This window comes from Echiichthys vipera (genome assembly GCF_963691815.1).
Source record: "Echiichthys vipera genome assembly, chromosome: 22".
Taxonomy (NCBI): domain Eukaryota; kingdom Metazoa; phylum Chordata; class Actinopteri; order Perciformes; family Trachinidae; genus Echiichthys; species Echiichthys vipera.
Window position 1 is genome coordinate 1,194,703 of NC_139847.1, and position 15,000 is coordinate 1,209,702.

The 15,000-nt window shown below is 42.1% G+C and overlaps 1 protein-coding gene across 1 annotated transcript in view; it reads right to left on the reverse strand.

Annotated features, from left to right (window-relative positions):
• Positions 1-8,562: 8,562 nt before the first annotated feature.
• Positions 8,563-15,000, reverse strand: part of LOC310964267 (phosphatidylcholine:ceramide cholinephosphotransferase 2-like) — a gene marked incomplete at its 3' end in the record, with an annotated part of 8,677 nt that continues 2,239 nt past the window's right edge. The window contains exons 2-7 of the mRNA XM_083937330.1: positions 10,873-11,556; positions 10,656-10,773; positions 10,509-10,566; positions 9,138-9,233; positions 8,879-9,045; positions 8,563-8,736 (exon numbers count right to left, since the gene is read on the reverse strand). Coding sequence (XP_083793456.1) covers positions 8,563-8,736; positions 8,879-9,045; positions 9,138-9,233; positions 10,509-10,566; positions 10,656-10,773; positions 10,873-11,426 — 1,167 coding nt within the window. The 5' untranslated portion in view covers positions 11,427-11,556. The remainder of the gene's footprint in view (positions 8,737-8,878; positions 9,046-9,137; positions 9,234-10,508; positions 10,567-10,655; positions 10,774-10,872; positions 11,557-15,000) is intronic.

A 15,000-nucleotide genomic window follows, 5' to 3' on the forward strand; every position in this document is an offset into this window, starting at 1 on the left:
ACTAATGCTACAACTACAGCTACTAATGCTACAACTACAACTACTAATGCTAGAACTACTGCTAATAATGCTAGAACTACTGCTACTAATGCTACAACTACTAATGCTACAACTACTGCTACTAATGCTACAACTACTGCTACTAATGCTACAACTACTGCTACTAATGCTACAACTACTAATGCTACAACTACAACTACTAATGCTACAAGTACTAATGCTAAACCTACAACTACTAATGCTACAACTACTGCTACAACTACTAATGCTACAACCACTAATGCTACAACTACAACTACTAATGCTACAACCACTAATGCTACAACTACTAATGCTACAACTACTAATGCTACAACTACTGCTACAACTACTCCTACAACTACTAATGCTACAACCACTAATGCTACAACTACTAATGCTACAACTTCTAATGCTACAACTACTAATGCTACAACTACTAATGCTACAACTACTACTGCTACAACTACTCCTACAACTACTAATGCTACAACCACTAATGCTACAACTACTAATGCTACAACTACTAATGCTACAACTACAAATGCTACAACTACTAATGCTACAACTACTAATGCTACAACTACAACTACTGCTACAACTATTGCTACAACTACTAATGCTACAACTACAACTACTGCTACAACTACAACTACTGCTACAACTACTAATGCTACAACTACTAATGCTACTGCTACAACTACAACTACTAATGCTACAACTACTAATGCTACAACTACTAATGCTACAACTGCTAATGCTACAACTACTACTACTACAACTACTAATGCTACAACTACTGCTACTAATGCTACAACTACTAATGCTACAACTACTGCTACTAATGCTACAACTACAACTACTAATGCTACAACTGCTAATGTTGCTGTGTTTCTGGAGTTTGAACCACACACACTTCAGGGACTAAATGCATACATCAGCTCCTGTTGCACCAGCTTTGACTCTTCTTTTTTAAATTATTCTTTTATGGATGTAGAATATTGACTTTGCAGGATCTGAGAGTAAAGAGCGAGCTAATGCTAAAGCGTCTCTGTCTCTCAGTGGCACGCGCTCTCACGCTCTGAACAGTCCAAATACTACGAGCTGGCCCAGAAGGAGAGGCTGCTCCACATGCAGCTCTACCCCGGGTGGTCTGCCAGGGACAACTATGTACGTACTGTCAATGTGTGTGTGTGTGTGTGTGTGTGTGTGTGTGTGTGTGTGTGTGTGTGTGTGTGTGTGTGTGTGTGTGTGTGTGTGTGTGTGTGTGTGTGTGTGTGTGTGTGTGTGTGTGTGTGTGTGTGTGTGTGTGTGTGTGTGTGTGTCTCACTGTGTGTGTGTGTGTGTGCGCACGCTTCAGGTTCTTCTTCTTCTTTTTCCAGGGGAAGAGGAAAAGGAAGAGGAGCCAGCAGCAGACAGGAAGCTGCCCCAGGTCGGGTTAACAGACAAAATAAAAGCCTCTTATCTATTGTTATTACTATTAATATTATTATTATTACTATTATCACTAATACCACCACTGTTAACTTCTGTTACATCTAATTGTCCAAGAGTTCAGCTTTATTTAGCTCATCTGGTCCGGTTCACATCAATCGTTGAATTATTAATAATTACAGAAATATGAATAAATAACTGCAGGTTAATGTGATAAATATAATTTTATGTGATAATAAAAAACCTTTAAAAAGTAGTAAAATCTAAACTGTAATAAACGTAATGTACCAAGAATAAAACTCCTCACTATGCAGACTAATATACATTACTGGATATATGATTATTATACACTGTTTATTAAAGTGTAGCTGAAAATAAAATGATCCGTTCTGTTTGTTTTGTTTCCTGCAGCTGGATGAGAGCCTGAAGAGACAACTGTGACCCACTCTAAGTTCTGTTTACTGAAATAAAGTTCTTTAACCAGTTTGAGTTTCGTTCATCGCATTCATTTCTCAAACTGAACTTAAAACATGTGCTAAAGTGTCCTCTAGGAGCCAGAACGTGTGCTAAAGTGTCCTCTAGGAGCATAAATGTGTGTTAAAGTGTCCTCTAGGAGCATAAACGTGTAAAAGTGTCCTCTAGAAGCATAAACGTGTGTTAAAGTGTACTCTAGGAGCCTAAACCTGTGCTCAAGTGTCCTCTAGGAGCATAAACGTGTGCTAAAGTGTCCTTTAGGAGCATAAACGTGTGCTAAAGTGCCCTCTAGGAGCATAAACGTGTGCTAAAGTGTCCTCTAGGAGCCAGAACGTGGGTTAAAGTGTCCTCTAGGAGCATAAATGTGTGTTAAAGTGTCCTCTAGGAGCATAAACGTGTTAAAGTGTCCTCTAGGAGCATAAACGTGTGTTAAAGTGTCCTCTAGGAGCCTAAACCTGTGCTAAAGTGTCCTCTAGGAGCATAAACGTGTGCTAAAGTGTCCTCTAGGAGCATAAACGTGTGCTAAAGTGTCCTCTAGGAGCATAAACGTGTGCTAAAGTGTCCTTTAGGAGCATAAACGTGTGCTAAAGTGCCCTCTAGGAGCATAAACGTGTGCTAAAGTGTCCTCTAGGAGCCAGAACGTGGGTTAAAGTGTCCTCTAGGAGCATAAATGTGTGTTAAAGTGTCCTCTAGGAGCATAAACGTGTTAAAGTGTCCTCTAGGAGCATAAACGTGTGTTAAAGTGTCCTCTAGGAGCCTAAACCTGTGCTAAAGTGTCCTCTAGGAGCATAAACGTGTGCTAAAGGGTCCTCTAGGAGCATAAACGTGTGCTAAAGTGTCCTCTAGGAGCATAAACGTGTGCTAAAGTGTCCTCTAGGAGCATAAACGTGTGCTAAAGTGTCCTCTAGGAGCATAAACGTGTGCTAAAGTGTCCTCTAGGAGCATAAACGTGTGCTAATGTGTCCTCTAGGAGCATAAACGTGTGCTAAAGTGTCCTCTAGGAGCATAAACGTGTGCTAAAGTGTCCTCTAGGAGCATAAACGTGTGTTAAAGTGTCCTCTAGGAGCATAAACCTGTGCTAAAGTGTCCTCTAGGAGCCTTAACGTGTGCTAAAGTGTCCTCTAGGAGCCTTAACGTGTGCTAAAGGGTCCTCTAGGAGCCTAAACGTGTGCTAAAGTGTCCTCTAGGAACCTTAACGTGTGCTAAAGTGTCCTCTAGGAGCATAAACGTGTGCTAAAGTGTCCTCTAGGAGCATAAACGTGTGCTAAAGTGTCCTCTAGGAGCATAAACGTGTGTTAAAGTGTCCTCTAGGAGCATAAACGTGTGCTAAAGTGTCCTCTAGGAGCATAAACGTGTGCTAAAGTGTCCTCTAGGAGCATAAACGTGTGCTAAAGTGTCCTCTAGGAGCATAAACGTGTGCTAAAGTGTCCTCTAGGAGCATAAACGTGTGCTAATGTGTCCTCTAGGAGCATAAACGTGTGCTAAAGTGTCCTCTAGGAGCATAAACGTGTGCTAAAGTGTCCTCTAGGAGCATAAACGTGTGTTAAAGTGTCCTCTAGGAGCATAAACCTGTGCTAAAGTGTCCTCTAGGAGCCTAAATGTGTGCTAAAGTGTCCTCTAGGAGCCTTAACGTGTGCTAAAGTGTCCTCTAGGAGCCTTAACGTGTGCTAAAGGGTCCTCTAGGAGCCTAAACGTGTGCTAAAGTGTCCTCTAGGAACCTTAACGTGTGCTAAAGTGTCCTCTAGGAGCATAAACGTGTGCTAAAGTGTCCTCTAGGAGCATAAACGTGTGCTAAAGTGTCCTCTAGGAGCATAAACGTGTGTTAAAGTGTCCTCTAGGAGCATAAACGTGTGTTAAAGTGCCCTCTAGGAGCATAAACGTGTGCTAAAGTGTCCTCTAGGAGCATAAACGTGTGTTAAAGTGTCCTCTAGGAGCATAAACGTGTGTTAAAGTGTCCTCTAGGAGCATAAACGTGTGCTAAAGTGTCCTCTAGGAGCATAAACGTGTTAAAGTGTCCTCTAGGAGCATAAACGTGTGTTAAAGTGTCCTCTAGGAGCATAAACGTGTGTTAAAGTGCCCTCTAGGAGCATAAACGTGTGCTAAAGTGTCCTCTAGGAGCATAAACGTGTGTTAAAGTGTCCTCTAGGAGCATAAACGTGTGTTAAAGTGCCCTCTAGGAGCATAAACGTGTGCTAAAGTGTCCTCTAGGAGCATAAACGTGTGTTAAAGTGTCCTCTAGGAGCATAAACGTGTGTTAAAGTGTCCTCTAGGAGCATAAACGTGTGCTAAAGTGTCCTCTAGGAGCATAAACGTGTGTTAAAGTGTCCTCTAGGAGCATAAACGTGTGTTAAAGTGTCCTCTAGGAGCATAAACGTGTGTTAAAGTGCTAAAAATCACAGGTGAAATTAACTTATGCAGCACATCATCACACTTTGACAGCAGCTTTGACTGAAAATAAATCTTTTATTATCGAAGCATTAATCCTGAAATGATCCTTAACGAACTCTGAGGAACACCAGGAAAGACTTTTACAAATGTACCTTTCACGGAGCGACGCTCTTCATCGATCTGACTCTGAATCAGCAGCAGTTTCAGGAGTTTGGTGGAAATTATCGTGAAAATAAAGAAACGACGTAAAATAAGAAAACAGTAAAAAAGAAAATCAATATTTAAACATTTTGACTTTAAAATATAACTTAAACAATTATTTTGTACAGAAAGACATTTACAACAACACTCGTTAAATACACTGATGAAGACCCTGCTGACGCTAGCACTTGGAATGCTAAGTCGCTAGCAATTTAGCTCGTTTAAGCTAGCTAGCTAGCTGGCAAACTTACAAACCACACATTCAGAAATAAGAACGTCTTCACTCAGAACACATCTTCTCTGTGGCACATTCACCTTTCATGAATACAAAACAGTTATTTGGAGTTAGCATGTGGCTAACTGCACCTTATTCAGCACTCAAGCTAGCCCCGTAAAGGCTAACTCGCTAGCAGTTAGCTTTGGTCCTGAATCTCTGGCTGGTTTTTGAACCAAACACACAAAAAACAACAGAAATAAACTCAATATTTAAACACGTTTCTTTGTTTGTACATTTTCCTCGAATGCATACGACGACGTTTTTGTTCAAAGTTCTTTAGATTAACACGCTAGCACGTCGCTAACGGCTAACTATCTCAATACCGCCGGTCACGACGAAGCCACAGATGGTTCATTAATATGCTAATTAATATTAATGTGTCACAAAAAGCACCAAAAATAAATGTTTTGAGAAGTGTGACAAACTTTTATTTCTGTTGTTGCTTTTTTATTTATTAACTTTTGGTTTCGTTTCCCCTTTTTTTGACTGAATGCTAACGCGCTCACTCGGCACGGGCCAGGAACAGGTCTTGCTGAAAGGGGGGTGTTTTTGAAATCGGTACCCCAACTGTGTCAGAAGCAGAGGAGCCATGTTCCCCAGTGACAAGGGTTTGTTTTCATGCACACACTACCGTGACACACCAGCAGATGCAGACGGAGAGTTAATGTAAGAGTGCCTGTTGCTCTTTAAACATCTTATGATTGTATTTGAGGAGCTCTTTTCCAAAACGCTATAAATCCTTTCTAATAGTTTTCAGGGAAATTACATTTTTTTTACCCAGACCCACACATTTGGTTAATATTCAGTTTATCTTGTCAGAATGGTTTTTATGGCTCAGTCTGAACATGTTGAACGGACGGACGACACAAAAAACTCTCCTGCTTCAGAGCGCCGCCATGTTGGATCGTATAGCACGCTCCCTGGATTCTGATTGGTCGAGAGTTTTCATCAGTTCATAGTCGTTTTTTCACTTTTTGTGGTATTTTGCATCTGATTTTAATAATTTTGTGACATTTTTGTGGTGTTCTTCATTTGTTTTTAGTCGTTTTTTCACTTTTTGTGGTATTTTGCATCTGATTTTAATAATTTTGTGACATTTTTGTGGTGTTTTCATCTGTTTTTAGTAATTTTGTCACATTTTTGTGGTGTTTTCATCTGTTTTTAGTCGTTTTTTTTCACTTTCACTCAGTCTGAACATGTTGAACGGACGGACGAAACAAAAAACTCTCCCGCTTCAGAGTGCCGCCACGTATGGCATTTAAGCTAAAGAATAGGTTTGGCGCTGGTCGCGGTTTGGAAAGGAACTGCATCTTGAGACCATTTTAAACAAGGAAATAAAGCGATTTGGCAGAAACACTGATGAAGCAGTGAAAAGGTTCTGTTTATATTCTATATAAATATAAAGTGGCATGACAAACTAATTATTCTTAAATTTGGCTTTTATCTCGTTTTGGAAAAGAGCTCTTCATATATTATTGTGTTTAAATCAATATTAATTTCTGTATTCATTTCTTAAATTTCATGAGTGAAAACAAACGGGAAAGTAAATAAATAAAAAGGGAAATTAATGCAAATAATTCAACAAAGAAGCAAAACTAAAATATTAACTTGTGTCACGTTTGAACAGTTAACTGAGGTTTATGTTTATTTATTTATTTTGATTTTTTTGGTACTTTTTAAGACACATGGGTTATGTTATTAATTTATTTAATTATTTAATTATAAAGTTTGTTTTTTACGTCGTCGGCTTCTTCGTTTGCAAAACTGCCGACGGAGAAAAAACTTTTGCTTGTGGAGAGTTTGAAGTTTTTCTCGTCTGCAGCAGCTGAAAATAATAATATTAATAATAATAATTATTATAAAAATAATAATAATAATTAAAAAAATAATAATAATATTAATAATAATAAAAATAATAATAATATTAATAATAATAAAAATAATAAAATAATAAAAATAAAAATAATAATAAAAATAATAATAAAAATAATGTTTTAATTCCTCCAGATCCAAAACCATTGGCGGCGTTTAGAGTGCGAACCGTGACGTCATCACGACAGTAACGCAGCTGCTGAGTGTCGTCGGTGCGTCCGTGAACGTGCGGTCAACGGCAGTTTTTGCACTTTCTGGAAACTTTGACGCTTCATCTGAAACTTCTGAACTCGCAAAAATATATAAAAACAGCACGACGAGTCAAACTCCGATGGATAAATCCTCAAAAACCTCCCGATCTTTGAGACGTTTGTTGCTAAACTCCAGAGTCACAGAGTTTGTGTTGACGCTCCGTGACTCAGATGTTTTAACGTGACGGAGGAAAGCGGGTTCAGCCGCGGAGCGACGGACGTTTCCACGTGAGTCTGAACGTTTGACGCAGCATTTATTATGTTTTTGGGATCAAACGTGACCACGAAGAAACTCCAGGCAAACAACTCTATGGTTTCTCCTCCTCCTCAGAACTGGGGGGGGAGGGGGGAGGGGGAGAGAGAGAGAGAGAGAAAGACCCGTCCCTCCTCACTCGTCCCTCCTCACCCGTCCCTCCTCACTCGTACTTCCTCACCCGTCCCTCCTCACTTCCTCACTCGTCCCTCCCCTCCTCACCCGTCCCTCCTCACTCGTCCCTCCTCACCCGTCCTTCCTCACCCGTCCCTCCTCTCTCGCCCCTTTCTCACCCGTCCCTCCTCACTTCCTCACTCTTCCCCCCTCACCCGTCCCTCCTCACCTGTCCGTCCTCACTCACTTGTCCCTCCTCACTCGTCCCTCCTCACCCGTCCCTCCTCCCTCGCCCCTCCTCACTTCCTCACCCGTCCCTCCTCACTCACTCGTCCCTCTTCACTCGCCCCTCCTCACCCGTCCCTCCTCACTCACTCGTCCCTCTTCACCCGTCCCTCCTCACACGTCCCTCCTCACCCGTCCCTCTTCACTCGTCCCTCCTCACCCGTCCCTCCTCACTCGTCCCTCCTCACTCACTCGTCCCTCCTCACCCGTCCCCCCTCACTCGTCCCTCCTCACTCGAGTCAAACTCCGATGGATAAATCCTCAAAAACCTCTCAGTCTTTGAGACGTTTGTTTCTAAACTCCAGAGTCACAGAGTTTGTGTTGACGCTCCGTGACTCAGATGTTTTAACGTGACGGAGGAAAGCGGGTTCAGCCGCGGAGCGACGGACGTTTCCATGTGAGTCTGAACGTTTGACTCAGCATTTATTATGTTTCTGGGATCAAACGTGACCACGAGGAAACTCCAGGCAAACAACTCTATGGTTTCTCCTCCTCCTCAGAACTGGGGGGGGAGGGGGGAGGGGGAGAGAGAGAGAGAGAGAAAGACCCGTCCCTCCTCACTCGTCCCTCCTCACCCGTCCCTCCTCACTCGTACTTCCTCACCCGTCCCTCCTCACTTCCTCACTCGTCCCTCGTCCCTCCCCTCCTCACCCGTCCCTCCTCACTCGTCCCTCCTCACCCGTCCCTCCTCACTCGTACTTCCTCACCCGTCCCTCCTCACTCGTACTTCCTCACCCGTCCCTCCTCACTTCCTCACCCGTCCCTCCTCACTCGTCCCTCCTCACCCGTCCTTCCTCACCCGTCCCTCCTCTCTCGCCCCTTTCTCACCCGTCCCTCCTCACTTCCTCACTCTTCCCCCCTCACCCGTCCCTCCTCACCTGTCCCTCCTCACTCACCCGTCCCTCCTCACTCGTCCCTCCTCACTCGTCCCTCCTCACTCGTCCCTCCTCACTCACTCGTCCCTCCTCACCCTTCCCTCCTCCCTCGCCCCCCCCTCACTCGTCCCTCCCCCCCTCCACCATCCTGTACCGCTGCCGGCAGGACGAAGGCAGAGCCACGGGCCACGAGAACTCGATGGGCACCGTCGTCTGAACGTTCTTCTCCAGGAAGTTGAAGATGGGGTTCCACCACGTTCTCGACAGGTAGTTGTTCTGAGCCTGACGCAGCGCCTGAAACGCACGCGGCGGGAATCAAACACACGAGCAGAGGAACGAGTTCGACCAAAGACATGCAGTACAAGCTCACGCCTGTGTGTGTTTATGTGTGCGTGTGTGTGTGTGTGTGTGTGTGTGCGCGTGTGTGAGCACCCACGTGTGTGTTGGCCATGGTGTGGTACCACCAGAAGGTCCTGGTGGTGGCGAAGTATCCCACCACCACGTCGATGCTGTAGTGCTCATGAGCAATCAGGATGCAGAGGACGCCCGAGGCGCTGAGGACCCAGCAGATCCAGTGGTACCACCACATCCAGCGAGGGGAGTCTGCGCACATTTCATTCAGGGTTATTCATTTGGAATAAAGGTGTGTGTGTGTGCGTCTCTGGGTGTGTGTGTGTGTGCGTGCGTGTACTCACACTCTTTGATGACGAGGTAGGCGAGCGTCAACATGACCGTGTGGCCGCTGTACAGGAAGTCTCCACACATGAGGTGAGAGCCGGTCAGAGACAAACCTGGGAGAGAGAGAGAGAGAGACACACACACACACACACACACACACACACACACACACACACACACACACACACACACACACACACACACACACACACACACACACACACACACACACACACACACACACACACACACACACACACACACACACACACACACACACACACACACACACACACACACACACACACACACACACACACACACACACACACACACACACACACACACACACACACACACACACACACACACACACACACACACACACACACACACACACACACACACTATTCATGGAGCCCTTTTCATCAAAGATCTCAAATAGCTCCAGGTGAAAAAAAACAAACATAAAAAAACATTACATCTTTAAAAGCATCATAGGGCGCACTCCCACTGTCCATCCGTACCGTGCCCCGTGCTTTAGGGTGCACAGGAAATGACCTCAGAACCGCCGTAGGCCTCGTGCTCGTACACGTGCGCACGCTCGTGCTCGTACACGTGCAAACGTGCTTTACTAAAGCCCACCTCTCCCAAACGGGCCGTGGACGGCAAGCGTGCCGCTCCTAGACGCGGTACGGTTGCACTCACACTGGTCAAAGGAACTAGACTTTAGCCGTGGAACCTGTTTGGGCATGGTGCGGAGGCACAGTGGGAGGGCGCCCTGAGAGGGGCAGCCAAAGTTTGTTCTAAACACAAAAGTTCCGCGCATAACTGCGGCACGCTTGCCGTCCACGGCCCGTTTGGGAGAGGTGGGCTTTAGTAAAGCACGTTTGCACGTGTACGAGCACGAGCGTGCGCACGTGTACGAGCACGAGGCCTACGGCGGTTCTGAGGTCATTTCCTGTGCGCCTGTTGGGACGTAGAAAAAAGAAGGAGGGACCATGCGCGGACATTTAAAACAATGGCGGTGAAAGGTTCACGTTGGTGTGATGCGGAGGTGGAGTGTTTACTGCAGATTTGGTCGATGAAAAGATTCAAAAACAGTCGACAAGACGCACAAAAACTCCGAGGTCTACGGAAAGATCTGGAAACAAAGCCACGCATCGCCATGACGTCATCAATGCGTGTGACGTGTTACGGCGTGATGACGTATAGGCAGCGAGAAGCATTCTCCGAGGCCCAGGTAGTGTGAGTACAAACGGGCCTGGAGGGGGGGACAAGGACCCTAAAGCACGGGGCACGGCACGGAGGAACAGTGGGAGGGCGCTCTTAAAGGGTGAAATGAAGTGTTTCAGTCAGACAGTGACCGTTCGTCGTTTGTTCGTTACCTCCTCCGGAGATCAGCCGCAGGATCCTCCAGATTTTCCCCGTGGAGTCGTTGTAGAGCTGCAGGGAGACGAGCACACGTTCAGTCACCGCGTCAGAAAACAGTTAAACGTGCACCGGTGCACCAGTGCTCCAGCGCGCAGACGTACCTTGGGCGCACACACCATGTGTTTCCCGGGCACCGGCAGCGTGGTGATGTACATGGTGACGCAGCGGTACATGTAGAGCGTCCCGATCAGGAAGAAGCAGCGCCGAGCAATGATGGACCTGCACGCAGACGCGGCGTTCATTAAAACATCAACACTTACAACATTTACGTTTAAGCTAACGATGAAACGCGCGCGTTGCCGCGGCGGGGGATCGTACTTGTGTTTGAGGAAGAGCCACTGGACGATCCAGAGGCCAACCAGGATCAAACCGTTGACCTCGGTGACGGTGAACGCCCACGGCACGCGGTCCAAGTAGTCGAAGAACTTGTCAGGCAGCGGCGGGCTCACCGACTTGTCCGGCACCCTCTCGTGGACGACGGTGATGATGACGGTGGTGAAGACGAGGTTGAACAGGGCGTAGAGGAACGCCACGCCCGTCTTCCACCACTCCTTGGGGAGGCGGTTCGCCCGCTCCTCCGGGACGGCGATCTTCACGTAGTCGCAGTGGCGCCTCAGCCCGCTGCTCAGGGAGTGGATCAGCTGGTTCTGTTTCAGCAGGCTGCTCAGTTTGCTGCCGCCGCCGCCGCCGCCGCCGCCCTCCTGCTTCTTTTTGCCGTCGTGGGCGTCGACAGGGGGCGGGGGGGAGGCAGCGTGGCGCGGGGGGACACCGTTGGCGACCCTCGGAGGCGTTAACGGATTCATCGTGGTCACGTTAACCTCCACGTGGGGACGGACATCGTCGTGGTCCTGGATCAGTTCTGACGCTGCCATCGGGCGACCAATGAGGACGCTCGCCCCGGTTCACCGATCAATCACAGGCTTTCAAAATAAGGCTTTCTTTAATCCGGCGTCAGCGTCACAGGTCTGGGATCAGCGACCGCCACGACGATTTAGCACAAACCTGCAAAAACAAACAACATATTTCAGGTTTTCTCATTTTTTTTCTGCAGAATTTGAATTTATTTCAGATTAAAATTCACAACATTCACAGAAAACAACAAAAAAACAACGACAAAGACTGAAAATAGTCACAAAACGCTCAAAACAACAACAAATAAAGGCAAAAATCACTTCTCATAGATGCAAAACAATCACAGTTGCAATTGTTTTTATATTTGGTCGTTTTTTAACCAGGTTTGTCCTATTGAAATAAACAGAGTTTCAAAATAAAAGCACATGGTAAACATTAAAATGATCAAAAACATAAAAAACAGGACGACAAATGTCCCAAAATGACTAAAATCAAACAAAACTACCACGAAGAAGTCGATAACAACTGAAAATAGTTGCAAAACGACGACAAAATGACGATAAAAAGGGAAAATATAGACGTGAAACGAATACAGAGAAACGTAAAATGTGAAAAACACTAATCACAGATGCAAAGCATCTCATCTTTAGTTACCTGGTTTCTCCCGTTGAAGTGAACAGAGTTCCCTTGGTATAAAAACACATCTGCTGATATTCTTTATTTATTAATGTTCAGACTCAAATCAACAGTGACTGCATCTCCTCACAAGTACTGAAAGTGTCTTAAAGCCATTAAACGTGACAGAGATGGACGAACACGTGGGCTCATTATAAAGTAAATACAGAATAAAACCAAACTAACCCTTTAAAACTATAAAGAGCAGTAAAGCATCATAATTAATTACCTCGTTCCTCCCTCACTGACCACGAAAGAGAAGATTTCTAATAAAACGAAGCGTCACTGAGGATCATTTCTCTCCCCAATCATAAAGAAGACCAGATTAAACTTCATGTTCCTGCATGAACGTTACTTTAAAACGAGTGTTTTTCTACTGGAGTCTGGTGCACAGACGTTAAATCAGTGTGTGGCTCAGACACACACACACACACACACACACACACACGATCACCGCAGCACCAAATGTGGATTAATACGCAGCAGAAAGTAGTCCCTCGCCAAACGGCAGTGGTGTGTTTGTGTCTCAGACGGGAGCTGAACCGAGGGTCGCGTCCCCCTGAGAAATACCTCATACCGCAAACAACCTTCAACACACAAGTGCACGAGAGAGTGTGTGTGTGTGTGTGTGTGTGTGTGTGTGTGTGTGTGCGTGCGTGCGTGCGTGTGTGCGTGTGTGCGTGCGCGAGTATGTGCGCGTGTGTGTGTGCGTGTGTGTGTGTCAGCGGTGGACACCAACGTGCAGCTTTAAAACTCGTCAGGCTGCGTTTTTTGGACGATTAAAAGCAAAAGTAAACTTTAAAAAGTTGTTTTTATTCTTTGTTAAATTCCAAAAACATGTTTGACTTTATTTTCCGTTAAACATCAAATCATCAGTTTAATAAATAATCAAAGAGTTAAATAAATAAACACGTTCAGTATCAGTCAAATACTGAGCACTTATATAGATAATAAAATATAAAATAAATATCTATTTGACAAAAAATACATCACATATTTGACGTATTTTAGAATATTTATTTATTCATTAATTTATTTATTTATTTATTTTTCAGTATTTACTTTGGATTATTTACTAATTTATTAATTCATTAAATATTTATTTCTGCATGTTTTTATTAATTTTTAATTGATCACATCTTTAGATTTATTTTATTCCATTCGTCCTTTTTTGAAGCTGAATGATGATTTTTAATAAACTCGAGATTCTGCAGAAATCTTTGTCCATTAAATCGACAAATTTATGAAGACGTTTTTCATATTTGACCAAAAAAACAAATTAAATTCCTTTAAAAACATAAATTTAAAACACAAACTTCATTCTGATCGTTTAAAGTTAAATAAAAAACATAAACTAAGCTCTGGTTTTGGTTTTGGTTTTAGGGCGACGACTTATTAATATTAATATTATAAATATGAATTAATATCAGTATAAAAGTATTTGTATAAATAAATGAATTAAAATTCAAGAAACTGAAACACAAAACATGATGGATTATTTTTAAAAATGCATAATTAATTAAAAGATAAGATATCCCCTTATTTTTCTTTTATTATTCCTTTATTATTGTTTTATTATTCCTTAATTATTCCTTTATTTTTATTTTATTTTTCCTTAATTATTCCGTAATTATTCCTTTATTATTCTTTTATTTTTATTTTATTATTCTCTTATTTTTCTTTATTATTCCTTTATTTTTCTTTTATTTTTCCTTTATTATTCCTTTATTTTTCCTTTATTATTGTTTTATTTTTCCTTTATTATTGTTTTATTATTCTCTTATTTTTCTTTTTTTATTCCTTAATTATTCTTAATTATTCCTTAATTATTCTTAATTATTCCTTAATTATTCTTAATTATTCCTTAATTATTCTTAATTATTCTTAATTATTCCTTAATTATTCTTAATTATTCTTAATTATTCCTTAATTATTCCTTTATTATTCTTTTATTATTCCTTAATTATTCCTTTATTTTTATTTTATTTTTCCTTAATTATTTTTAATTATTCCTTAATTATTCTTAATTATTCCTTAATTATTCTTTTATTATTCTTTTATTATTCCTTAATTATTCCTTAATTATTCCTTTATTTTTATTTTATTTTTCCTTAATTATTCCGTAATTATTCCTTTATTATTCCTTTGTTATTATTTTATTTTTCCTTTATTTTTCCTTTATTATTGTTTTATTATTCCTTAATTTTTCTTTTATTATTCCTTAATTATTCCTTTATAATTCCTTAATTATTCCTTAATTATTCCTTTATTTTTATTTTATTTTTCCTTTATTTTTCTTTTATTATTCCTTAATTATTCCTTAATTATTCCGTAATTATTCCTTAATTACTCCTTAATAATTCCTTAATTATTCCTTAATTATTCTTTTATTATTCCTTAATTATTCCTTAATTATTCCTTTATTTTTATTTTATTTTTCCTTAATTATTCCTTAATTATTCCTTCATCAGTGGGACAGGGGGACGTTTCCCAGTGTGGCGCCTGTCTGTGATGTCACTTCCTGTTGACAGAGTCGCTGTAATCGAGTTAAAAGCATGTGAATCAAATTTCCTCAGATTAAACTCGAGTCACGAAAACAAGACGAGTCCGAGCGTCTGCTTCTTCTTCCTGTCGTCTGTTTGATTCTTTTCATTCATAAAAACAGAAAAAAGATTAAAAACGTCGTCAAACTCAGTTTTATTGGACAAAAAACTCAAAATATTTCATTTAAAATGGTTTAAAACGGAGGAAAATCATTAAATTCTGCACATTTTCAGAAGCCTGATGTAAAAAACTGTTAAATTAAAGCAGATTATTTGTATTTTTTAACATTGTTTATAACAGATGATCTAATTTCATATCATAGTTATTAATATTAATTATTATTTTTGCACTATTTTGACTTTTTAACGTGTAAAC